This window comes from Staurois parvus, unplaced genomic scaffold (genome assembly GCF_062004578.1).
Source record: "Staurois parvus isolate SC_StPar_1 unplaced genomic scaffold, SC_StPar_1.0 ptg000443l, whole genome shotgun sequence".
Lineage (NCBI taxonomy): Eukaryota > Metazoa > Chordata > Amphibia > Anura > Ranidae > Staurois > Staurois parvus.
Genome location: NW_028318239.1, coordinates 231,924 through 255,133, shown reverse-complemented (window position 1 = coordinate 255,133; position 23,210 = coordinate 231,924). Strand labels below are relative to the sequence as shown.

At 40.3% G+C, this 23,210-nt stretch overlaps 1 protein-coding gene across 1 annotated transcript in view; it reads right to left on the bottom strand.

The window, feature by feature from the left end:
* Positions 1-17,029: 17,029 nt before the first annotated feature.
* Positions 17,030-23,210, bottom strand: part of LOC149453973 (membrane-spanning 4-domains subfamily A member 8-like) — a 64,514-nt gene continuing 58,333 nt past the window's right edge. The window contains exon 7 of the mRNA XM_089687987.1: positions 17,030-17,736. Within this exon, the coding sequence (XP_089544113.1) occupies positions 17,605-17,736 (132 nt within the window). The 3' untranslated portion in view covers positions 17,030-17,604. The remainder of the gene's footprint in view (positions 17,737-23,210) is intronic.

The window sequence follows — 23,210 nt, the reverse complement described above, 5'->3', positions numbered from 1 at the left end:
ATATAACGCCAACAGTTTGCGTAGCACTTCACAATATAAGGGAGACAGTACAATTACAATACATTTCAGTACAGAAGGAATAGGAGGACCCTGCTCATGGAGCTTACAGTTGGTAATCCAGTGCAAGCAGTGCTATCAATGTGTCTAGTTGTCATTCTATGGTGCCAAGCAGTGATTTTGCCATGTCCAGCTTCTTGCACATTCCCCATCAGTTCTCAACTCACACAGCAGTTCTCCAACACCATTCCCAATCAGGGGCGGACTGACAACTCATGGGGCCCCCTGGGCAATAGGGGATCATGGGGCCCCTGTGTCCTTGCCCAAACTCAAAAAAGCCTATGAAAAAGATACCAGGGGCATCTCATGGGGCCCCCTACTGACCCCTGGCCCTCGGGCAGTGCCCGAGTTTCCAAATGGTCAGTCCGCCCCTGTTCCCAATGCAACATTTTGGTTCTCCGTGACATTGCAACAATTTTTATGTCCTTGTGCATTGGAGGAAGTATACAAACTCCAGCAAAAGCTGTCCATAGACGACATGTTACATGTTAGTTCCACATAAATAAACACATTACATGTATACTCACACTTTCGGTGTTTGGTGCTTGACTAGTGCACCCGAGATAGGTTCATCCAGACCCCACTACACCACCATTACCCTTCCATACCAATCCCCTTTACTTACTATACTTACAGAAAACACAACACCAATTTTGGAGTAAATGGCCAGCACGGCCTTTTATTAACCAATCAAGTTTAAACACATCAACCATTCCTTATAACAGAAAACATAAAGAGTTGTCGTTGGTCTTTGAAGGCACCACCAAAACGATCCGAAATGCACCTGCGGACAACCATATTCCACTAGGCCTCCAGCCGCAACCAACCAGCTCGGAGACAACCATACTGTCCGCAGTGCAGCACCACCACCTTCCAGTTAAACCTCGGTTAACTGGGAATGTTCCCGGGCACACCATACCAACGATGGGTCCCACACCATTTTGTACCTCCAAGATAAGAACCGCCTCCAAAGACCAACCACCGCCCAGGAACCAAAATCACCCCCCCCCCCAGGAGGAACACAACATTCACCAAACAGGGCGGGCGGGAGGGAAGCTCTCTTTCCCACGTCCAGCTCCCAACTGACGCCCCTCCCCAGAACACTCCACCCTAAAGTGCAGGAGACCCCACCTACACTCTCCTCTACCAACCAGATCCCCCAGCTATCCTTTACCAACCCTAATACTAACATTAACCCTTACACATCTTCCTTCCCACTCTGGGCCTAGTCATGCCTGCCCTGCGCTAATTCTTTTCTTCTTTTTCCGCTGCGGGCATTTCTTTCTAAGTGTAGATCCAAATGTAAGCCTCAGGGAGTGTTTTCTTACAAAGTCCTGTGGATGCAGCTATAGTAGCTTCTCATACTGCCTTTAGATCTCTAATCTTGGGGACAATAATGTCCGGTTGTATAAAAATACAAGATTGTAAAGTATGCAAAGCAGCTAAACCATGTCATTGACACTACTAAAAGTCTTACAACATCATTTAACACCAATAAAAAAAATCGTATTTGTGTTGGCAGTTTAAACAGGCTGCCTTTTGCTCTTTGCTTCAAGCCGTTGTCTTGTTAATGTCTTTTGGTTAAACATTTGAAAGTGACCTGTGTACAGGGCCGGGACAAGGGGTGGGTAGGAGGGGCGGCTGCTCTGGGCACTGTAGTATCATGTGAGGTTGGGGGCAGTACTATGAGAATAAGAGGAGGGGGGTTTTGATTTGTGTTGGGAGGGGAATGAATTGTTTTAAGAGGGGGAATTTGGGGAGGTGCTAGGAGTGGTGAGTTGTGCTGAAAGGTAGAATGGGGGGGGGGGTTGTACTAGAAAATGTGATATGGTAGGGGGGCAGGGGATTTGTGATAGGGGAGGAAATGTATTTATTTATTCTGGAAGGGATTTGTCCTAGTAGAAATGATTGGGGGTATTCGTGCTAGGAGGAGACATTTGGGGGGGACGTGTGCTAGGATTGGGGAGGGGAATTTGTGCTGGGAGAGGAGGCATGCTCAGAGGGGAAATTTGATGAGTGGAGGATTTGTGCTAGGAGGGGGGAATTTTTTTTTGGGGGGGGGGATTTGTGCCGGGAGCATATGGGGAGAGAAAATATATGCTGGGGGGCAAAGATTTGTGCTGAGAGAGGTGATTTCTTTTTTTGGGGGGGTGGAGGGATTTTTTTCTGATACATAATGGTCACATATCTTGGAGGGGGGTGGTTATGCAATTTGGTAGGTGAATTGGATCCTGTCTAAATTGGCCCTAGTATGTGTATGGATGTAAGTTAGGGACCTTAGAGTGTACGCCCCTTGAGGGTTAGGGACTGATATGAATGTACAATATATATGTTAAGCATTGCGTAAATTGATGGCGCTATATAAGTAACTGAAATAAATAAAAAATAAATATTTGGGGAAAATGACCAATAACGAACAGTGACAATAACTTTACACAATAGCAAATAGCTGTTGCAATAAAAATAATTCACAAACAAGATATTATCAAACATAATTTCACAGAGTACCTGAAACCTGGCTCAAGGGGCAAAATTTGCACCTCCTGGGCCCTGACTGATGGGGAAGTCCTTTAATATTGAAAATACTGTGTACACTCAGGGGTCTAAAAGTCAGTTCCCTATTATCCCCTTCAACTAGATAGTGGTAAACCTGCCAGTGGCCAACGTTGGGGCCCAAACTGCATTGGTGTGCTCTCCAACAGTTTTTGTAATTCCAAAGGAAGGGAAATATTTTCAAATTAAATCCCAGAGGGGTGCAAAGTTGGGATGGTTCTGTCTGTTTTCAGAGGAGAGTAACAAACTGTACAGCAGACCATCTTGCATCCTCTCAACGTCTTTCACTCTTTTAAGCTTTAAGCAACATGTTTCCCTTTAAGCTTATTTGTATTTGCTCTACAAATAACTTCATGCCTATATGGGAGCACAGAAAAACGCTATATATATCCTTCTAAGCATCTGTAAATGTACAAATCCAAATATATAAATAAAACCATGCTAAGAAATCAATCCCAAAATTGTATTTGCAAAAGGGTCCTTTAATCTCTCACCAGATGTGTGTCTTCTCTTTATTTCACCACCTTCCACCCTTCCTCAGAATGTAGGTCCATATATTGCAAAAATAACAAAGAAACACAACACAAAATATACAGTATAGTGTAGTATGCTCCAATTGTATAAAAAAAAAAACACCAGCCAGGTCATATTGTTTCCACATTAAGCGAAAATAATTGTGCCAAAAATCACCCAGTGCTTTCAGTGCTGACCACTTCTTCTCATTGTCTCATCTACGCTTACCAAATACATAATTTCGGCTGGCATATATCACATGTTCTCATCCGTACTTTTCCCACTGAAGTTCCCAGTCAGTGTTGAAGATACCCAAAAAGCAAAAATCTATAATATCATCTTGCTATATCAACAACCATCCATACATGGAGGTGTTCACATTTTAGTATAACTTATAGTGCAAAATAGAACCATCTAGCTCCTGTATGTTTAAACATCCACATATCCATGCATCCCCTTGTGAATTAGTGCTCCTTATTGGACCATATGTCCACTGTTTTACGTGCTATATGTGCACATTCAATATAATCCAATATTTCCCCAATTCCCTTGTATCAGATACTCCCAGGGGCGGACTGACCATTAGAGCACTCGAGCACTGCCCCAGGGCCCGGGGTCAGTTGGGGGCCCCATGAAATGCCCCTGGTACTTTTTTTATAGGCTTTTTTGGGTGTGCTTTGAGTGAGGGCAAGGACACAGGGGCCCCATGATCCCCTATTGCCCAGGGGCCCCATGAGTTGTCAGTCCGCCCCTGGATACTCCTCTAGAGTATAGTTAGTAATACCATGCAAAAAATTCAAAAATTGACCATAGTGTAGCATTTGAATATTTAAAAAAAAACTTTTACTGCATATCAATAAACTTATGCAGGAAAACCATGTACAGCCCAAATCCAAGATGGCCAAACAGGTAATTCTGGTTTCGGTGTGTATCTGAAATGATTTACTGACTTTTCTCAAAGGATGTCTCTACAAATAAATTCATCCCTCCAGACCTTTTGCAACCACTTTTTGAGGATGTTAAAAATGTGTTTTCTGGTACTCAGAAGCCTCTAGAAATTTCTGTGGTGGGTTATAAAACATGGACAGGACATTATCTCAGATGGGTAGACAATGGCAAATAGGTGAATTTGCAATACAGGGAATAGGTGGGACTGTGATACAGAGCCAAACGTATAACAGGCAATAGTCAGTTATTCTAGCAGGGGTCAACATTACTGGGCCTGTTGGAGCCAACAAAATATTAGCTGGGCAAGTTAAATAGCAAAATTTACATTCAATTGTTAGGCTTCTTGATAAGTATTTTAGTGTCTACATAAAAATATGCTAGCCCCTCATCCTTTCTCTTGAACACTGGTCTTGAAATAACATTCTATGAGCAATATGTTCTGTAAGCCATGTAATCAAGGGCTACCACTCCCATGCAACAAAAATATTCTGGCTGTTCAGACAATATTTATGGGTATCCACAGTCTTAGATTGACTAGTAGGCAACATAGATTAAAGGAAGCCTTTCCTTATATAGTTGATGACCCCACTATCTTCACCATCACAGCCATCTCATAAAAGTTTTTTATACATTGTTAAAACATTGTAACACAGGCTAGGAGCAGGAAAACTAGAATGTTTTCTGTAAAAGACATGTTCCTCACATAAGGGTGTCAAAGGTTGAGTAGAAGATATTCCAGTGCTCAAATCCTAATAGTTTATACATGTAAATATAACCCTAAAGGGAGGGATCACGTTAAGTCAAAATTCTAAATGGATCTTCTGCATACTGCTTTACACCCTTTCTAGCAAACTTTGCACAAAAAAGGGTTTATTAGTTCATGTACATTGCAATACATGTTTAGGCTGGCCAACTGTGTCTAAGTAATCCTTCTCTGGCCCCTACTCTACTCTGCAAACTGCAATGCTTCAGTGGATTAAGTGCCAATGTGGGACAAATAGATACAAGTTGTAGGACAGCTACAGGTTCAGGTCTGGCCTTTGACCTGCACTATGCAGTAGAAATAAAACATACTGTTGAATATATTTTTGTTTTTGAAAATGTTATACATGTACAAGAAACAGTACACAGGATTAAGACCTCGATTCATATCCTCATACAGGATTAAACACATGGTATGGAGTGAAAATAAGGCAATAGAAGAAAGCATTAACCAGGTTGCAGAAATTAACATGTATGTCCACACTATGTAAGATTTCTGAACTAATATAACAGAGAAAAGAGCTCTCTCAGTGATGAATTGACTTTATTAGGAAAATCCTGCATGGAAAAATCAATCAGCAGAGAGAATCAAGAGGGAATAGGAGGAGGGGGTAGAAGAGAAAAAAGAGACAGTCTAGGCTTGGTATCAAAGCAAGAAATTGAAAAAAAACAGGTGCAGGACAAGGTCAATGACAGCTGGGCAGAGCGGGACAAAATTGGCAAGCAGGGCAAGTCCAGGAAGCAGGCCAAGGTTGAAGATAAACAGATGACCAGTGGTGATGCAGGAGGTGAATTTCAGGGGGAAGCCTGATCTAAGCATATGCAATGGATTAAGGATATGGGAACAAGCAGGTTTTTTAGAATAACTTGTACTCAACTGAAAGGACTTGCTAGGTAACCCAAGACAGCCATTAAGTATCAAGTCTGTGTTTCAGAGAATCTGAGGAAGAATACCAAATCCTAACTTACCATTAGGGAAGAAATTTGTCAATGGAGTCTGGATTGAAAGCTGGGAGTTCCACCATTTTCATTATGTCATTTACCAAAAGTACCCAATTTAGGATGGAAGGTAAACTGAGGGGCATCCAGAGAGAAGGTATGAATTGTCTACATGCTGAAAGGAAATGTCTTAGGGGTTGTTTTTAGTCAGGTTGTGGACATTGGGAGGATGGATAGTAAAGCAATGTCTCGAAAAGGAGATAACTCTCCATAGAGTTTGTCATAGATGTTGAAAATGTAGTGCCAGAAAGGAAGGGGTTTGCTACATTCCCATCATATATGGATATAGGTGTCTCTTGAAATGCCACATCTCCAGCAGACGTCTGAAACCCTAGGTTAAATATGGTTAAAAAAAAAAAAAGGTTGAAGGGAAGTGTGATAGGCAGAGTTTGGGGAAAAAAATACAGAGGTTTAGGAATCAATGCCTATTTTTAAGGTATTGATTCTTCCAAAGCAGCAAATATGCAAGAAATGCCAGGGATGGATCCAATTCCCTACATATTCTAGAGACTTAGGGGCCATAGTTGAGAGAAGATAAATTAGAAAAGCAGGCCAGGATGGCAGTATCTAAATAACTGATAGATGTGTACTTCCATTGGAAAGAGAAGTTGGCCTTCAGTATAGAAAAAGGCAGGTGTAAAGGAAACATTGAGAGCCTCAGTCTTTTGATATATTGATTTAAGAATGACTAAACATACCAAATAATTTCAAGTGTCGTCAGAAGTATTGAAAGGGTCTTATGAAATTTGGTCTCAGTCCTATTAGTTTAAGCAAAAGGTGTAGCAATTGCCAACTGACCCTAATAAACACCTTTTGCAGCACCGAAAGAAAGAAATCAAGACCGTAGACAGAGGCGGCTCTATAATTAGGCAGCCACCTAATTTGCATAACTAACGCCAGGGCTTTTTTTCTGGGCTGGCCTGAAGGCTGGAGGCAGCTAAAAAGTGAGCTGGTCGCCAGCTATTGACAATAGGGGATAGTGTCGGCTCAACAGTTCTGGCAACTGTACTGCACTAGAATGGAAGGTGAAGTGATATCAACGGCAATGCAGAATGGATGCATTCTTGGTGGCAGTCACACTTGGGAGCTCAGAGCTGTGTGGAAGTCTGGAAGAAGAGCGACTCCGTAGCCTCACTGACTGCTTACTGTGATCATCACTGTGCAGCACTGCTGTAGTCTGTGGAAACAGCAGTGAGTAGGAAGGAGTTGAACAGTGTCCACTGCCTTGCTAAAGGTAAATTATTGATGATTGGCATTTGGATTGGCAATGTTGCAGGGCAGAGGGCTAGACAATTAATGCTGCTTGGATGTGGGTCCCTCTGTGACTGTCTCTTAGTTGGTTTGGGCTGTCTCTTAGCTCAGTTGGGACTGTCTCTTAGCTGGATTGAGCTGTCTCTTAGCTGGATTGAGCTGTCTCTTAGCTGGATTGAGCTGTCTCTTAGCTGGATTGAGCTGTCTCCTAGCTGGATTGAGTTGTCTCCTAGCTGGATTGAGCTGTCTCCTAGCTGGATTGAGCTGTCTCCTAGCTGGATTGAGCTGTCTTTTAGCTGACTTGGGCTGTCTGTTACCTGGATATATGGGGGTTGTCTTTGCTGGATATATGGGGGTTGTCTCTTTGCTGGATATATGGGGGTTGTCTCTTTGCTAAATATATGGGGGATGTCTCCTTGCTGCATATATAGGATGTGTCTTTGCTAGAAACTGTGAATTCATAGTTCATAATATTTAAGGCTCTTAATATATGCAATTTTTATACAGCTCATTTTTATCACTTGAATTATTATTCCCATTATGGGCATGAGTGGAGCCTTGTGTCTAAGTTTTGCCTAAGGCCTCGCAAAGCCAAGAGATGCCTTTGACTGAAGATTGTTTTTGGATATAAGATGAGATGTAATGTTTTAGTAGTGCTGTCCTTAGCTTCATGACCAGGGACAAACCCCACCAGGTCACTGTGGATCAAATCTGGCAAAAGTAGAGAAAGACGGGTCACTATAATTTTGGCTTAGACCTTAAGATCTATATTAAGGAGGAAAATTGTCTGATATATTTAGGAGGGAAATTGGATATTTAATCGTTTAGAGACCCTGCAAATACATAAAAATACCTGTAAATCTGCCAGAAATACACTAAGCTCCTAATTTTCTTTTGTGGACTGAGAACACCCAGTATTTTATTCAATGAAATCACAAGAAATTCTGTTAGACCTGCCTAGTTGTCCTTGGTTAAACTACAGAATTTCTCCCCTTTCCTCATCTCTGCAACATAGAAATTTAAAGCCAGCCATACACTGCGCAAATTGCAGCTGATCCCAATGAACCTGCAAACATTTGATTGGTGGGTAGTCTTGTCTGCATCACTCTCCGACATCTTATGATTAAAAAAAATCAAAGGAGCCGGGGAGAAAATTTAAAAGCTGGGGTGTAAATTGTGTTGGAGAACAGGGTACATGCCCTGCAGCTTCTGGTTGGGGCCATTGCTTTCCCAACCACCTGCCCCTGCTACATAATGTCTGTGATCTGCACTGTGATTAGATCATAAGGAAAGACTTCGAGACAATCAGATTGACTTGGTGCCTTGTCATTGTTGCGCTGGCCAGTCACAGTATTCACAAATGTGTTTACGTTTAAAAGAGTGCCCTATCCACTTCTGCCACCAATCATAATCCTATGCCTACCCTTCTCCATGGTTCAAAAATGAGGTAAGTGTAATGATGATCCCACTGACCCCCAACATAATGGGGGCACACTGACCACTGACATGGAGGGGGTGGCATACTGACCTCCACCAGCTCTTTACACGTTACATGTTACAGTTTACTTGATTCTACCCGAAGGCATGGAGGGAAGCTGCTGTATACTTTGTTGCCTCACACACCTGTGGTCCAGGCATGATCCCTAGGACGGTTCTGTTACACAGTGAGCCCTAACATATGGACCCTGCAGCTTACAAAGGTAGAACAAATAGCCACCAATCCACCATTCTGACCATCTATTTTACCAGTCCCCACTACCAGCACCTCCCCTGCCAAGCTGACTGCTCCTCCTTCCTTTTTCTTTTTTCTTCTCTATCACGCAGAAGGTTAGCATAAAGGCTGCACTTCATTCCCCATTGCCATTTACGAATGTACAATCTCACTCTCTTTTGGCAGTAAATCAGACCAGTTGTAACTTACTCAAAACTCTCTTTATTTAAATTAAAAGCATAAGTAAAAGTTCCTTTTCATCTCCACAGTACAGCTCTCCAATAGTTACATTGGCAATGGAAAATATTAGCAAACATGATGGTACTCCCTCTTTCCTTTTTGTGTACTAAAGGGCTCATATCTTAGCTCATGGTATTTTCCAACCAGTCGAGGCATGGCTTTAGCTATACAGTCCCATTGGACCAATGCCTAATGGCAACCCCGCTTAGTTTGAACACTTCATCTTCCTGTGCATGCTTTTTGCTTATATAGATCCCTTCTACGGGATCAGCACAGTCCAAACACCAGACACAGTACAGCATCTGAACCCCTGAGTCACTGGACAGTAACCCTATAAGTGAAGATAAGAAGTAACATTTTAGGCCTACAAGTGAATGTATAAGTCCGCAAGTCTTTTCCTAGTATACAGCAGTGACGGAGTGCCATTGTGGGTGCACTGTCTCTTCATAATGTTCTGTAACAACTGTAATTTCCCATAAGGCTGTGCCCTTCATCCTTACAATATACCAAATCTGTTCTCTCTGACCTCACATCAAAAAATGTGCACTATTTGTTTTCTTTTTGCTACATCTTTTTAAAATAGTAGTAAACTCAACATTCTGATTTTCGTCAATTAAAGTAATTTATAAACCATATACATGGCATTGTGTTTGCATTCTTTCTAACCTTTGCCGTTCTGTAGAAATCGAGCCAGGTGCAATTTCATGACATCACTGGCACATGCGCACGTTTGAAGCAATTCACGGCATGCTCTGTGTGCCATCAGTCTATTCCGGAGGATGCCGTGCCTACGTCATGCACTCTCTGAGGCATTGCAATCCCGTGAGACTACGGCACGATATACAGCTTCTTCAAGCAGCCCCCAATGAGCATGCGTGAGATTCTGGCCCTTACTACAAGAAAGGGTGGAAGTTTCTCACAGGATAGATGCCGGAAAAGAAGAATAAATATGGTGCTGGCTTTGGACAAGGAGCTTAGAAAAATAAAGCAAGAACACACAGAGAGAGATAATCAGTGAGGCAGAATGGTATAAAAAACATTTGTGTACAAGCTGTATTGAATTTTAGGAACTGAATGGTTGACTTTACTACCACTTATAATAGTAATAGATTTCAGTCATTTCAAGTTGAGTTGAGTCTCTTGGCAAACCATATAGTCGACTTACATCACTCTGTAAAATCCGTGAAACTTCTAAACAGCAGTTTAGAAATCTGTTTCACATGTCACCACAAGCAATGCTTTTGAAAACGATCTTTGAATATTTTTGTTGCAAAGGTGAAAGGCTGTTTTATTTTTATTTACAGATTGCCAGTTTTGTTCTACAGGCTGTTAATATTGTTATGAACCTTCTAGTTTTTTGTGTGATCCTTTTCAGTTTTATCTTTAGGTGTCAAACTCTCTCATGTATTTTCACCATGCACTCTGTAAGAGATGGATATTAGAACCAGATAATTCTAGACCAAACATGGTACCAATTTAAAAAAAACAATTAAGATGTATAGCAGGAAACTCCTGTCCAGTCAGCCTAACATCAATAGTATGTAAGATTTTGAACGGAAAGTTAAGGGACTTTATGAAGTAATTTGTCTGTGATAACCAACACCACGGATTTATGAAAGACTGTACTTGTCAGTCCAACTTGTTATCATTCTATTTTCTGCAATCTAAAGTTAAACCTCCTTTCTCCCAATCTTAAAATTGTCTTTTCTGTTAGAGCAGTAAAACCTGGGCACCCCCCTCTCCCAAAAAGTAGTATTAACTGAGAGTGTCAACAACTTCAAAAAAGGTTTATATGCCTTCCTCAGGAAGCAGAATATACTGTACATGGCTATGAGAATTGTTAGAGAAAAAAACTCACACATAGGTTGAACCGGATAGACCTGTGTATTAGATCACTTTTCAATGAACTGAGCAGAATTTTCAGGGTGTCACTGAGGAGGACTACAGTTATTTATAATACATTCTTTGCTGTCTTCCTCAAAAAAATATACCTGTTTTCACACAAAGTTTCCGAAAGTTTGCTGTCTTGGAGGATTGCCATTTGAATAAATTAATTCTGAACTGTTTGGGATGTATGGAATTAGAATGGGTTTGCATAATTACATCTGGTGTTTATATTAATATGAAGGCAGGTGCAGTTAACCTTCCCACCTGTAGTTGGCTGTATGCCATTATTGCATGGAAAGGGGAATCCCATAAGGGAATTGAACCCTTACAGATTACATACAGTGCCTTGAGAGGAGAAGTGGCCTGCCTGGACATTGAACTCTCAAGAACGTGTGGTGGACTTTTAGGTGAAGGAACCTTTTCAAAAAGGAACACACTTCATTTTGGCATGCTCCTGGCAAGTGTGTGGTAGGGACAGGAAACCTCTTGTGAGGGAGAGAGCAAAAACAATGTTCCCGAGAGGTAGGGATGGCTCAGGGAAGGCTCCTTGGCCATTGCTGGTACTCTTGAGTTCAGAAGCCGGTAAGAAGTGCTTATAAGTGCTACATAAAACTTCTTAGGGAACAGTAACCCTGATGAATGAAGCCATATTCTGGTAATGTCAATGCTGAATATTGCACTGTACTCTTACAGTACATACTCTACTTTTTTCTGTGCATACTTATGTAAAACCCTGCAGAAATACTGGTTGCAGTATATTAAATAGACACAAGATGGCAATGTTCTGCAGTCTAGTTATACAGACTCTGCTAAAGAAAAGCTTTGTGGGACTTATAGGCTGATAGACTTCACTGTTTACTATGGAGCGGACAAACTACATTTCCTAAAGGAGCTGGCTGATGGGCGAGGGTAGATAAATACTCAAAGCCCGGGAACCGGAGAGGAAGTGGACAGTGTGGGTTGGAGAGGGAAGGTGTGCAAGAGGAAAGCTGTGTGGGACACTGGAGGTCTGGGCTGGGCCAGAACTTCAGAGGGTGAAGGAGTGAGAAAGAGTTGGTGACCGCTGATCACTGGCAAGTTGGACTGACAGCCTTCGCAAACAGGAGTGCTGGGCCCCATTTGCAGAGAGACTATCTGCTACCTAACCACAGCAAGGGATCGGGTTTGACAGCTCCATAACTCAAATTATCTATCTAAGTTACAAAGGACATTGCTGAACTCAGTTACACTCAGCTTAGTATTCTTTATTGTACAAGCTACACTTGTTGCGGCCTAGATTGTTTGGCCCATCTTGCCTTGTGGCCTGCTAATCATTGCACACTCTGAACTTACTAAATCACAAGAGCCCACTGCAATATCTGAACCCTGCATGCCCTGGGGTCTCAGACTCAATTTGCACCACTCACCAAGGAACTTCTCTAGCCTTACAACTTGCTGCCTTTTCCAAAAGAGGTAAACTTCCATTCTGATATAGAAGCGTGTTCTGCCCGCCCCCCTTTCTTAATCTCAGCCTCACTTCATAGTTTCACCCCAGGAGTGCTAAAGGGACACCATTCAAATTCAGCATTGCTTAACGGAGCAGCTTCCCTTACTTTATGTTCACCTTCTTTAGAGAATTCCTACCCTTGCATCAAGAGAGATTCAAATCTTTATGTGCACTAACTAGGGTTCCATCAAGCGCTCAGAAAATTGAACATTTTCAAGGGACATTGATCCATCCTTTTTCAGAGCTCTTCATAATTCAGAATTTACCCAGCTACTGGTTATCTGAGGGCCCAATGTGAGTTAGTCTGTCAGTTTGCTTGCTTCCCATTCTGCTCACTTGGGAGAAAACATCTCAGGACTGGGGTTACCATTTGAATTGCAGGACATCAAAAATTGATTTGGGTGTGTGTTGTTGCACCCTTATTTGACAGTGTTAACTGTCATTCCATGCACATATTTTCTTATTTTATTGTGCTTAATTTTACCGTGCTTGCCATTTGATCTTAAATAATCAGTGTTAGATCACTCTAACCTGTGTGAGAGTCTATGGTAACTGCCAGAGGGTTCTTCTGGCCAAAGGTCTAAGGTGGTGTCAGCAGGGGTTGGGCATCCAAAGCAGGCTCAGGGAAGACAGGGAACCCAAAAACAACTCAGCGGCTCTCAAGGGGTTAGTGCTAAACTTATAAATACCTTTGTACTGCATTATCAAGCAAATCAGATTTTGGCACAATTATACAAACTGTGTGAGTGGTTACTCCCAAATTAAGGTACCTAATTTAGGCCCCACCTACACCTAGGTTATAAATCGGAGACTACACGACTCCAATAATACGGATACAGACAACACATAATTACGTGAAATTGAGTATAATGCTATTCTCTCTTGATCCTGCAATTGAACACTAGAGGAGAAAAAACACCAAACAGCAATTAGTACAGGTAACCTGTTCTGCTGTGTACCTGTGTTCTAATAAGCGTAGACATGCATAAGTATTGAATATATGCAAAGACCATAGTAAGTTTCCATGTTTATTTTAAATAATTGCTATTGTATCAGCACTGAAAATGTTTCTTCAAAAATGAAAAAAAAAGTATTGTAGCATTACCCCCGAAGAAGCTGTGGGTTAAGATGGGTCCTCTGTTCCTGGCCTTGACCTCAACAACCTACATTCCCCTGACACATTAGGCTGAGTACGCCAACACAAGAGATCACAGGAAATCAGTGACAATTAATAAGTACCCAGCAATAAATGTATTGAAAAGAAACACAAACACCTAATCAATTTGACAAATATATATTGGGTTTGTTTTTTGTTTATTTTTTTCTAAAAAAACTTAGAAAGTTATGCAGAGACAAAGGGCAAAGTAAATAATAATGGCAATAATACACTTTAGTATACAGGGTAATAAGCCAAAAGGACAATGTGTAGAATAACACTTGCTGTCCAGATCAGCATAAACCGTAACAATGCCACCTAAAGTACATCAGTGAGCACTAATAAGACTGCTCACTGGTAAAAACACTACAGCTAATCTTCCAGAGTGCACTAATGGTAGCTATGCTAGGCCTAAGGCCATCTGGGGGAATTTGCAGGCAGGTTACGTAATGGGTCATCCTTAAGAGGTTTCCTCTGCTGGCTATCGTTGGTGTCCTTTAACAGCATTGGTGCACTTCGTGACAGTCCTAATGAATCTGCATGCAGTTTAGGGTTTCTATAGGGGTGGTATAGTCTTTGTACAGATGCAATGTAGATGTGGGACAGGTACTGAGTAGAGATGGGTCAGATGCAGTGACAGTTCCGTATAGTGGTGCTATAGAGTAAGCAGGGATGAAGTATAGGTGTACTATAATAAATGTGCTATGAACTGGGTGTATTTGGCATCCTGCTCTCCATGAATCTCTTTTTAGAAGTATAATTAATGGAAAATAGCCCTATCACTAGTTCCCAGGATACAACTGAAGGTGTCCACGGTCGAAGGGACCCCCTCTGTCTTTCCCTGAATCCTCCAATGAACAGTGGTATAAGCAGAAGGTGGAAAGATGCCCCAACCTCTCTGTGGCAGGTGTGCAGGTGGTGTTGGTGTGGCCAATGCTGTGGAGCAACAAATGTCCTTACCCAGTCACTTAACATGGTCTCCTCTGGCTCGACTTTCAGCGCACAGGAGGGCATACAGACAGATCCTGGGCACAAAAGCCTCAAGCTTTTCTGGGAGGTTTGACAACACATCCTTTCCTCCTTGGTCCCTAGTTTATGGGATTTGTAGTTTTGCAGCCCTCCCTGTGTCAAGCAGCAGCCCTTTTCTGAAAGCGACAACTATTATGTCCTCCTCCTGCTACTGATTGGTTGAGCTGCAGCTGCCAGAAGGGAGGGAAGGAGGGATACAGAGCAGGCAGGCAGGAAGAAGTCTCCCACAGGTACATGCTGCCCCCTGCTGGCGTTCTGTGTCCCTCTGTGCATCCAGCACCCAGCTATAGTATGTTTTAAAATGGCTGTTTTGTGGCTAGTTCTTTGTGTATACTGACATTCTCTTTAATAAATGGCACCTTTAAAGGATAGCAAAAATTTTAATATATACATGTGAAAGTTAAAGGATACCTGTTTCGAGAGCATATACAGTATTTTGCAGCTGACCTCTTCTCTTGGAAATACCAGTGCTAGCAGTTCTTCCAAACTGGCTTTAGGGCATTGACTAATTGAAATACAGTACAGTATGTCAAGATGAGAACTTAGCCCCCCATCACCTTCACTCTCCCCCACACACACACAACCCATTCACAAGTTCAATCTTAGACCCTCAACCTAACAATTTCAGCCGTACTGATAATATGTGAGAGAGGTGTTTTTCTGTATAATTAAAAAATGTATATTTTCAATTTTGCTGCAGATCTTATATTGTATGCAGAGTCAACCATGAAGAAGGAGCTGTGCCTCCGAAATGCGTCGGGTACTTTGTCTAGAGTCTCTGCTTGTATGATAAATTTCTGTATATAATTTTTGTAATAATTGATTGACATGCGGAAACTATTGTGTTTTACCTTTTAGATATTCTGTAATAAAAGTCATTCTTAATTGTCTTTTAAACCTTGTTCATATATTGCCTAAAAAATCCCACCCTTAGGGGGAGTTTTTTCTTGATCAACAATGAGGCTCTAGTCATTGATTGATAAAAGGTGATGTCACTGGAAAATCCTGTTTATAAATCAGGGACTAAGAATCAAGGTTTCTGTATAGCATTCACCTAAGAATGAGGGAAACCATGCATAGATAGAAGGCAATCTGAGGTTTAACAAAACTGCATGTAAGTTTTACCTGTCTGCACATATATGGTGTTTATTTGTATGTTTATAATCTGATTAGTTCACTTTTTAAGAATCAGTGGATGTTAAAGTTACATGAAAGGTTCATGTTAGGTTTTCAGGTACGGTTAGGGTAAGGGGATGGTTTCACTTTTAAATAAGATAAGCCTGAACCAAAAAAAAATAAAAATTAGGTGAAGGGTGGACATGACTGGGTGAACAGGGGAGGCAAGAAAATATAGGGTTAACATCGGTAATAAGGTCAATAGCTGGAGTCAGGAGATATGAGGTTACTCATTGTGATTGTTAGAGTTGAATTTTAGAGGGGCTCCAAGAAGGATCTTGTTGTGATAGAGAAAATTTCAAGCTTTTGAAGACGAAGAAACTTCCCTCCCTCCCACCCAGTGGTTTTGAATTGGTGCTCCTCAAAGGTCATAGTGGTCAGGCGATTAGGATATTTGAAGGCGGTCTAAATTAACAGTCTATCTCTTACTAGGGACCCATCTAACGTATGGTGTCTTCTGGAGACGTTCCAGTTAATGATGGGTTAACTAGAAAGTTGGTACATGGAGGTATCAGCAGAGAGTTGGGCTGTCCCCGAGCCGGTGTCTTGCAGCTGGTGACCTTTAAGTGGTTCTGCAGATTTAAAACGATTAGTCTTTTGGTGCCTTCAAAGACTGGCACCACTGCTGCTTTATCTGTTTTGTCAATATGTTTCTTGTTTCTGTTTAAAGGAATGTTACATTGGTTATTTATTAATAAATGGCTGCTACAGTCAATTTTCAGCACAATCTTGTGTTGGTCTGATTTTATTTTGGGCATATTAGATAAGTATTAAGGGAAAGTGGTATTGATGGTGAGAGATTGGTGACATTCGTTTTAACCTAATCATGAGTTTAATCAAGTTTGTCATACCCATTGAAATTATAAATTAGAATGTTAAAAACAGATTTTGTAAAAAAGTGTTGATCCTGTTTCCTCCAGGGCTCAGGATGTGTAAATTAGGCCTAAGACTGTCTTGCAGGTAGTTTTCAGACATATAACAAAGTTAAGCCTGGCTGAATTAATCAATTGATTAATTTCATGTTAATTTTTAGAAAGGCAACACATTATTTTCTGGTGTACTCAATTCACATTCCACTGAAGAAATCTCAATAAGGTTTACTGGTCTGCCCAAAGAATATATCAAATGAGGTCTGCTCTCAAATCATCTATAGCAAACAAAGTAACAAGTAAAATGTTCGGTGCTGTAACTAGTTGCTTCTCCACCCAAAAAGGTCTCACAGAACTATCAGTAAAACCATAAATAAAGCATCACTCTAAAATTGATATTTGATTAATATATTGTAGTATACAGATATAGTGACAATGTAATACATACAAACATATACTGTGTGTGTGTATGTGTACATTATATATATTATTATGTGTACATTATTTATATTACTATACAGAATTTATGTAGCGCCAATAGTTTTCCCAGCGCTTTACAAAATGATATAGATTTATTTTTTTTTGTACCCCAGGTTAGCTTAGTTATGCTATACAAAAAGTGCTACTTATAGCTATAAGCAAGCAATAGTCATAGTACTGTATAAGACAATAGGGAAGCATTAAATATATAAAAAACATCATGATATGAAGGACTAACCATAGATATAGAGCAGACAAATGGAACTGGTAGAGGTGAAAAAGACAATTCCCTTTCTCAAGTTGAGCCCCAGTCCAACACATTAAGAAACCTTTTTTTGCAAATAGTTATCACTTTTAGAAATACAACCTAAGAATTTTACTGATATTGCTAAGTTACTGATTCGTAATAATTAGGAAGCAATCCAGTAGAGAGCTGATCCAGCCCATAAAATATGCAAGTGACAGGTGCTCTTTATTAATGGATTGGTCAAGGTTTATAAACGTTGCCTGGATATGCCGGTGGTGGTGGCGGCGGCGGTTGAGTATAAGTTGTAGTTACAGGAATGGGAATGGCACCAGGATTCATGGCAAGGACAACATCATTCTGTAACATGAACACCTTCAGAAGAGAAAAGAACATTAAAATAAAGGATATTATTTTTGAGGAAGAAACCAAAATATTCTGATCAAGGTTTAAGGCTAGAAGGCATGAAGACAAATTTCTGAGAAATGTGATTCATAGAAGGAAAGCTCTTAGAAATGAACATAATCCACAATAAATAATAACAAACCAGATGAAGCTTCGATTAGTTTTACTACTAGGTTTTCAGAACAATCTACGAAGGCAAAAAAATCTCCGCCATTGATTTCAGGAAGAACCAGTTATATCTAAACTTGTCTGAGGCAGTGGATATTTGCTGCTGGAACCTCAGGTGGATGTTAATTGGTAGATGTGATTGGTTTTATCAAAACCATACTGATGCTATCTTGATGGGTTATCTGGGTGATATGTGGGCTGCTTTTCTACACTGAAGAGCTCCCATGAAAACCTTGGAATCTAAATGTAAGATTTAGATCATGGGCTGCAACGTACTATCTGTCGAAGGGGACTGAGATTCAAATGTACAATTTTACAGATTTTATCCATTACCAAAGTCCTTTACAGCAGTCCTTTTAGGCGCTGAAAAAGGTACCAAAGTGTGCACCCCCCCCCCCACAATGTGTTGGCTATTACGTTTGCTACATGCTTGGAGTAAAACCTTTTTTTTGAACTTCAACATTCTGTTGTGGTGCTTCAATCTTCTGATCTAGTTATTACACATGTAAACTTGTGACAGCTTTCCCTTACCATCTAATATATATATATACTGTGTATGTATTTATGTATGTCTATATATATATATATATATATATATATATATACACACACACACACACACACACACACACACACACACCTCCACGCTCGATAGCGGATCAATAAGGCGTCATTTTGGAGAAATTACCAATTATGCTGCCGAACTAAGGACACCTATAAGTGTGGGGCCTGTTCAACTTGCAAACATGGAAACACTGTCAAATGGATTGATTTATCGAATGTAAAAAACTTTGACTCCTAGACATTTTGTTAATTGCAACAAAAAGGAAGTTATTTATCTCCTCCTTCGTAGTTGTGGTGGCTTTTATGGTGGTAGGACAAAAATGTCCATTTAAATGGCAAATTTCAGACCATATCACAAATATATGTTCATAAAATCTCCAATCACCTATGCTTTATACAATCACAATGACATGGCATCCCATTTTTTGGGTTCTGGATGGAATCCATAGGAGAGAAAGAGGGGGTGAATTTGTTAAATATATTTTGATATAGGAGAGCAGGTGAGTATACATTTTTCTTGGCGTAAATCATTCTAATAATGTTGTCCGGTTTTTGGATTCTTAGATTTTACTTTGAAATTTGGAATAACGAAGGTTATTTTTTTTGGGAAGTGGAAGAGGAAATGGTACAAATTTGTTTTCAGTAAGTTCTATATTGTTTTTTGTTAATATGATGATGCGATATTTGTTTTGCCTTTAAGTCCAATGACTGCACCATGACAACTTTGTTGGCTTTTGTTGGATTTTGTTTGGTTTGTCATCCATGTGATGTATAAGTAGTGTATAGGTCTTGATGTCAAGGTACATTCAAGTGTTACATTGCAGCATTCACATGTGGCACAATGCCATCTGCATAACCATGACCCTTGTCTAGCATCATTTTAATTTACATGTACACATGCTATACACTACAATTCTTACATAGTTAGTCCATCTAGTTTAACATAAAAAAATTATAATCCTATAACCACAGCTGATCCAGAGGAAGGCAACCCCCCCCCCAGTAAAGCATGATTCTGTTTGCCCCTGCAGATGAAGATTCCTTCCTGTTTTCCTGAGAGGCAATAGGATATTCCCTGGATCAACTTTACCTATAAATGTTTGTATCCAGTTATATTCTGTGTATCTAAGAAAGAACCCAGGACTTTTTTTTACACCAATCCACTGAGCTGGCCAGAACCAACTCTTGAGAGATTCTAGTCCACATTTTCACAGCTCTCACTGTGAAGAAACCTTTTTGTATTTAGTGATTAAAATGTCTTTTCCTCCAGATGTAAAGAGTGCCCCCTTGTCCTCTGTGATGACCTCAGGGTGAATAACTCTACACCAAGATCATTATATGGACCACTGATGTATTTACACATGTTTATCATATCTCCCCTTTATCTCCTCTTCTCAAGAGAGAATAAATTAAATTCCTCTAATCTTTCCTCATAGCTGAGCTCCTCCATGCCTCCTATCAGTTTAGTTGCCCTTCTCTACACTTTTTTCAGTTCCCCAATATCCTTTTTGTGAATTGGTGCCCAAAACTGAACTGCATATTCCATATGAGGTCTTACTAATGATTTGTAACTGGGAAGGTGATCTCTCTCTCTCTCTCCCTGGAGTCTATACCTATTTCAATACAAGAGAGGATTTTGGTCGCTTTAGAAACTACAGCTTGGCATTGCATGCCATTATTAAGCGATCTACCAGAACCCCCAGATCCTTCTCCACCATTGATTCCCCCAGTTGTACCCCCCCTACTATGTATGATGCTTGCATAAACCTCATTTGCCACATAGTTGCTTTGGTTGGTACGTTGGAGACATCCTGTAAGAACGTTATTCCACAGCACAGCTTGGTGTCACCTGCAAAGACTGAAATGGAATTTGTAATTGCAGACCCTATATCGTTTATAAATATGAAAAAAGTAAGGGTCCCAACACTGAACCTTGGGGTACACCACTGACAACCCTAGACCATGCAGAGTATGAATCAGTCTTTTAGCCAGTTTTCTATCCATTAACAAACTGTTTTTTGCAAGCCTGTAGACTTTACCTTACACATTAGCCATGTGTGGGGAACTGTGTCAAACGCTTGTGCAAAATCCAAGTATACCACGTCCATCGCCACCCCTCTGTCCAAGTGAAACAATGGCTTTGAAATTAGAGAGCTCAATTCTTTAAGGACCCATGGGTGTATGTCATCCAGTCCAGGGGCTTTATTAACCTATATTCTCTCTAAATATTTCTGGATCATATTAATTTTGAGCCATTGTGGATCATTTGGAGCTGTGTCAATATCATGCCCATTATGGACAAGAGCTCCCCCATGCTCCTTTGTATACGCAGAACTAAAGAAAGTATTTAATACATTTTCCTTCTCTTTGTCACCCACTCTAGATTGTTTTGTAAAGTGCCTACATGCTCGGACCTGACCCTTTTACTATAAATATATTTGAAGAATTTTTATGAGGTTTGTTCTCCTATCTTTTGCAATCTGTCATCCATTTTTCATTGCTTGTGGCCTTGATTTCCTTTTTTACATATTCTGTTTTATTTTTTGTATTATTTAAACAATGATAAGGTTCCTTCCTTTTTTAATAATCAATAAAAACTCTTTTCTTCTCATTTATAGCTTTTTTAACTTTGGCTGTAAGCAACATAGGTTTTAGTTATAGCCTTTTAACCACTTCAATACCTGACACTTTTACCCCCTTCCTGCCCAGGCCAATTTTCAGTTTTTAGCGCTCTCACACTTTGAAAGACAATTGCGCGGTCATACAACACTGTGCCCAAACTAAAATGTTATCGTTTTGTTCACAAAACTAGAGCTTTCTTTTGGTGGTATTTAATCACCGCTGGGTTTTTTAATTTTTGTTAAATGAACAAAAAAAGATCGACAATAAATAATTGTCATTATTGTCATAAATTTAGGCCAAAATGTATTCTGCTACATTTCTTTGGTGAAAATAACCCAATCAGTGTTTATTATTTAGTTTGTAGGAAAGTTATAGAGTTCACAAACTATGGGATATATCTGAAAATTGATCAATCCTGAAGTACTGACAGCCAATCTAATTTCTTGAAGCCCAAAAATGTCAGAACAGTACAGATATCCCCCAAATTACCCCTTTTTGCAATGTAGATAGTCTGACATATTTCATAAGAGGCATGGTGAATTTTTTGAAATTGTAATCTTTTTGTCATTTTTTTGGAAAATTAAGAAATTAAAATAATAATTTTCACAATTTTTTTTTTTACATACTGTCACCAGTGCAGTACAGCATCATCATATAACTGGTGTGGCAGTGATCAGGGACACTGGTGAAAGTATGGGAAAAAAAATGAGTTTTTTTAAATTTTTTAAATTTTTTATTACATTTTATTACATTTTTTCTCTTTTTTAAGATTTTTTTTCCATATTAAACTATGACCAAAGTAGTATAATGTTACCATAGTAACATTGTTCTATTTTGGGGAAGTGATCAGTATTTTTTTTTTTTTACACAATTTGATTGCTTATAGCAAAGAATTTCTTTGCTATAAGCAAGCATTTAACTGAATTAAATTGATTCATTTAGCTTTTTTTGTTGTGATTAGCTGTGATTGGCCACAGCTAATCACATGACACAGATGGGCTGTGACTGTCCCAGCCTTTGCATGTGATCACTGTGACCATTCACGGCTAGACACACTTTTATACATTGGATGGCATGAAAGGAAGCCATCCATTGTATACAACTGTCATGTGACCTGCTGTAATTGGTCACAGCAGGTCACATGGGACTGGCAACAGGGCTGTTACACAGATCTGTCATCGGCCGTGTCCGAGGTAAATAGTCAGTGACAGATCTCACCACAGCGTGGCCCTGTGGGCACGCACAATGTACAATCCGGGAAGGACGTCATATGACACCCTCCTGGAGTGACGGGAGGTTCGCCCGGCCATCATTTCACTATAGGCTGGGTGGGAAGTGGTTAACTTGCTGCCCATGGGATTATATATTGTAGTGTGTTCACATATAGACTTTTTGAAGAATTCTGGAGAAGGTTGCCATGCTGGCAATACTAGCTGGTAGCAGTATTGTTCTTCGTCACATCTCCTAGCACTGTTATCCTCTGAGGCAGCCTTTTTCAACCACAGGGTGCCTTCAGGTGTCTTCAGGGATGCCTTGGCAAACTGCTTAAAAATTGCCCAAAAATTGCACACAAGCCAACAGATGGATCAGACTGCCTTTTAGTCACACAAAGCCACATGTTTTCATTGTGAACTACTCCACCCTTCTAACCGCCAGTGTCCTAAGAACTAATGATGTGGCGGTTGATAAGGAGGATGTTTGGTGCATGCACAGCATCCTTGTTTGCCCCTTCCCTACCCCTCTCCATCAGCACTGAGGTCACATTATCTGAATGAGGGAAGGAACTAAGCCAGAAGGGAAACACTGGAATACTAGTCAGTACCAGTGTACAAATTTGTGTTTGCTTTGGAAGAATAAATCATCTCTAATATTGGGTGTCCTACATGTGCGGGTGCTGCTGTGTTATACAAAATTTTTTAGTTTTTTGAATTTTACAATGGAGTACCGTGGGATTGTGCAGAATTTTAAAAGGGTGCCTTGACTTAAAAAAGGATTATAAGATATGGAAGACAATTACACAGAGTGGATCATCTCAAAAGAGTATTTTTGTTGGGGTTAAGTATAAATATCATCATGGCATACATTTGCTG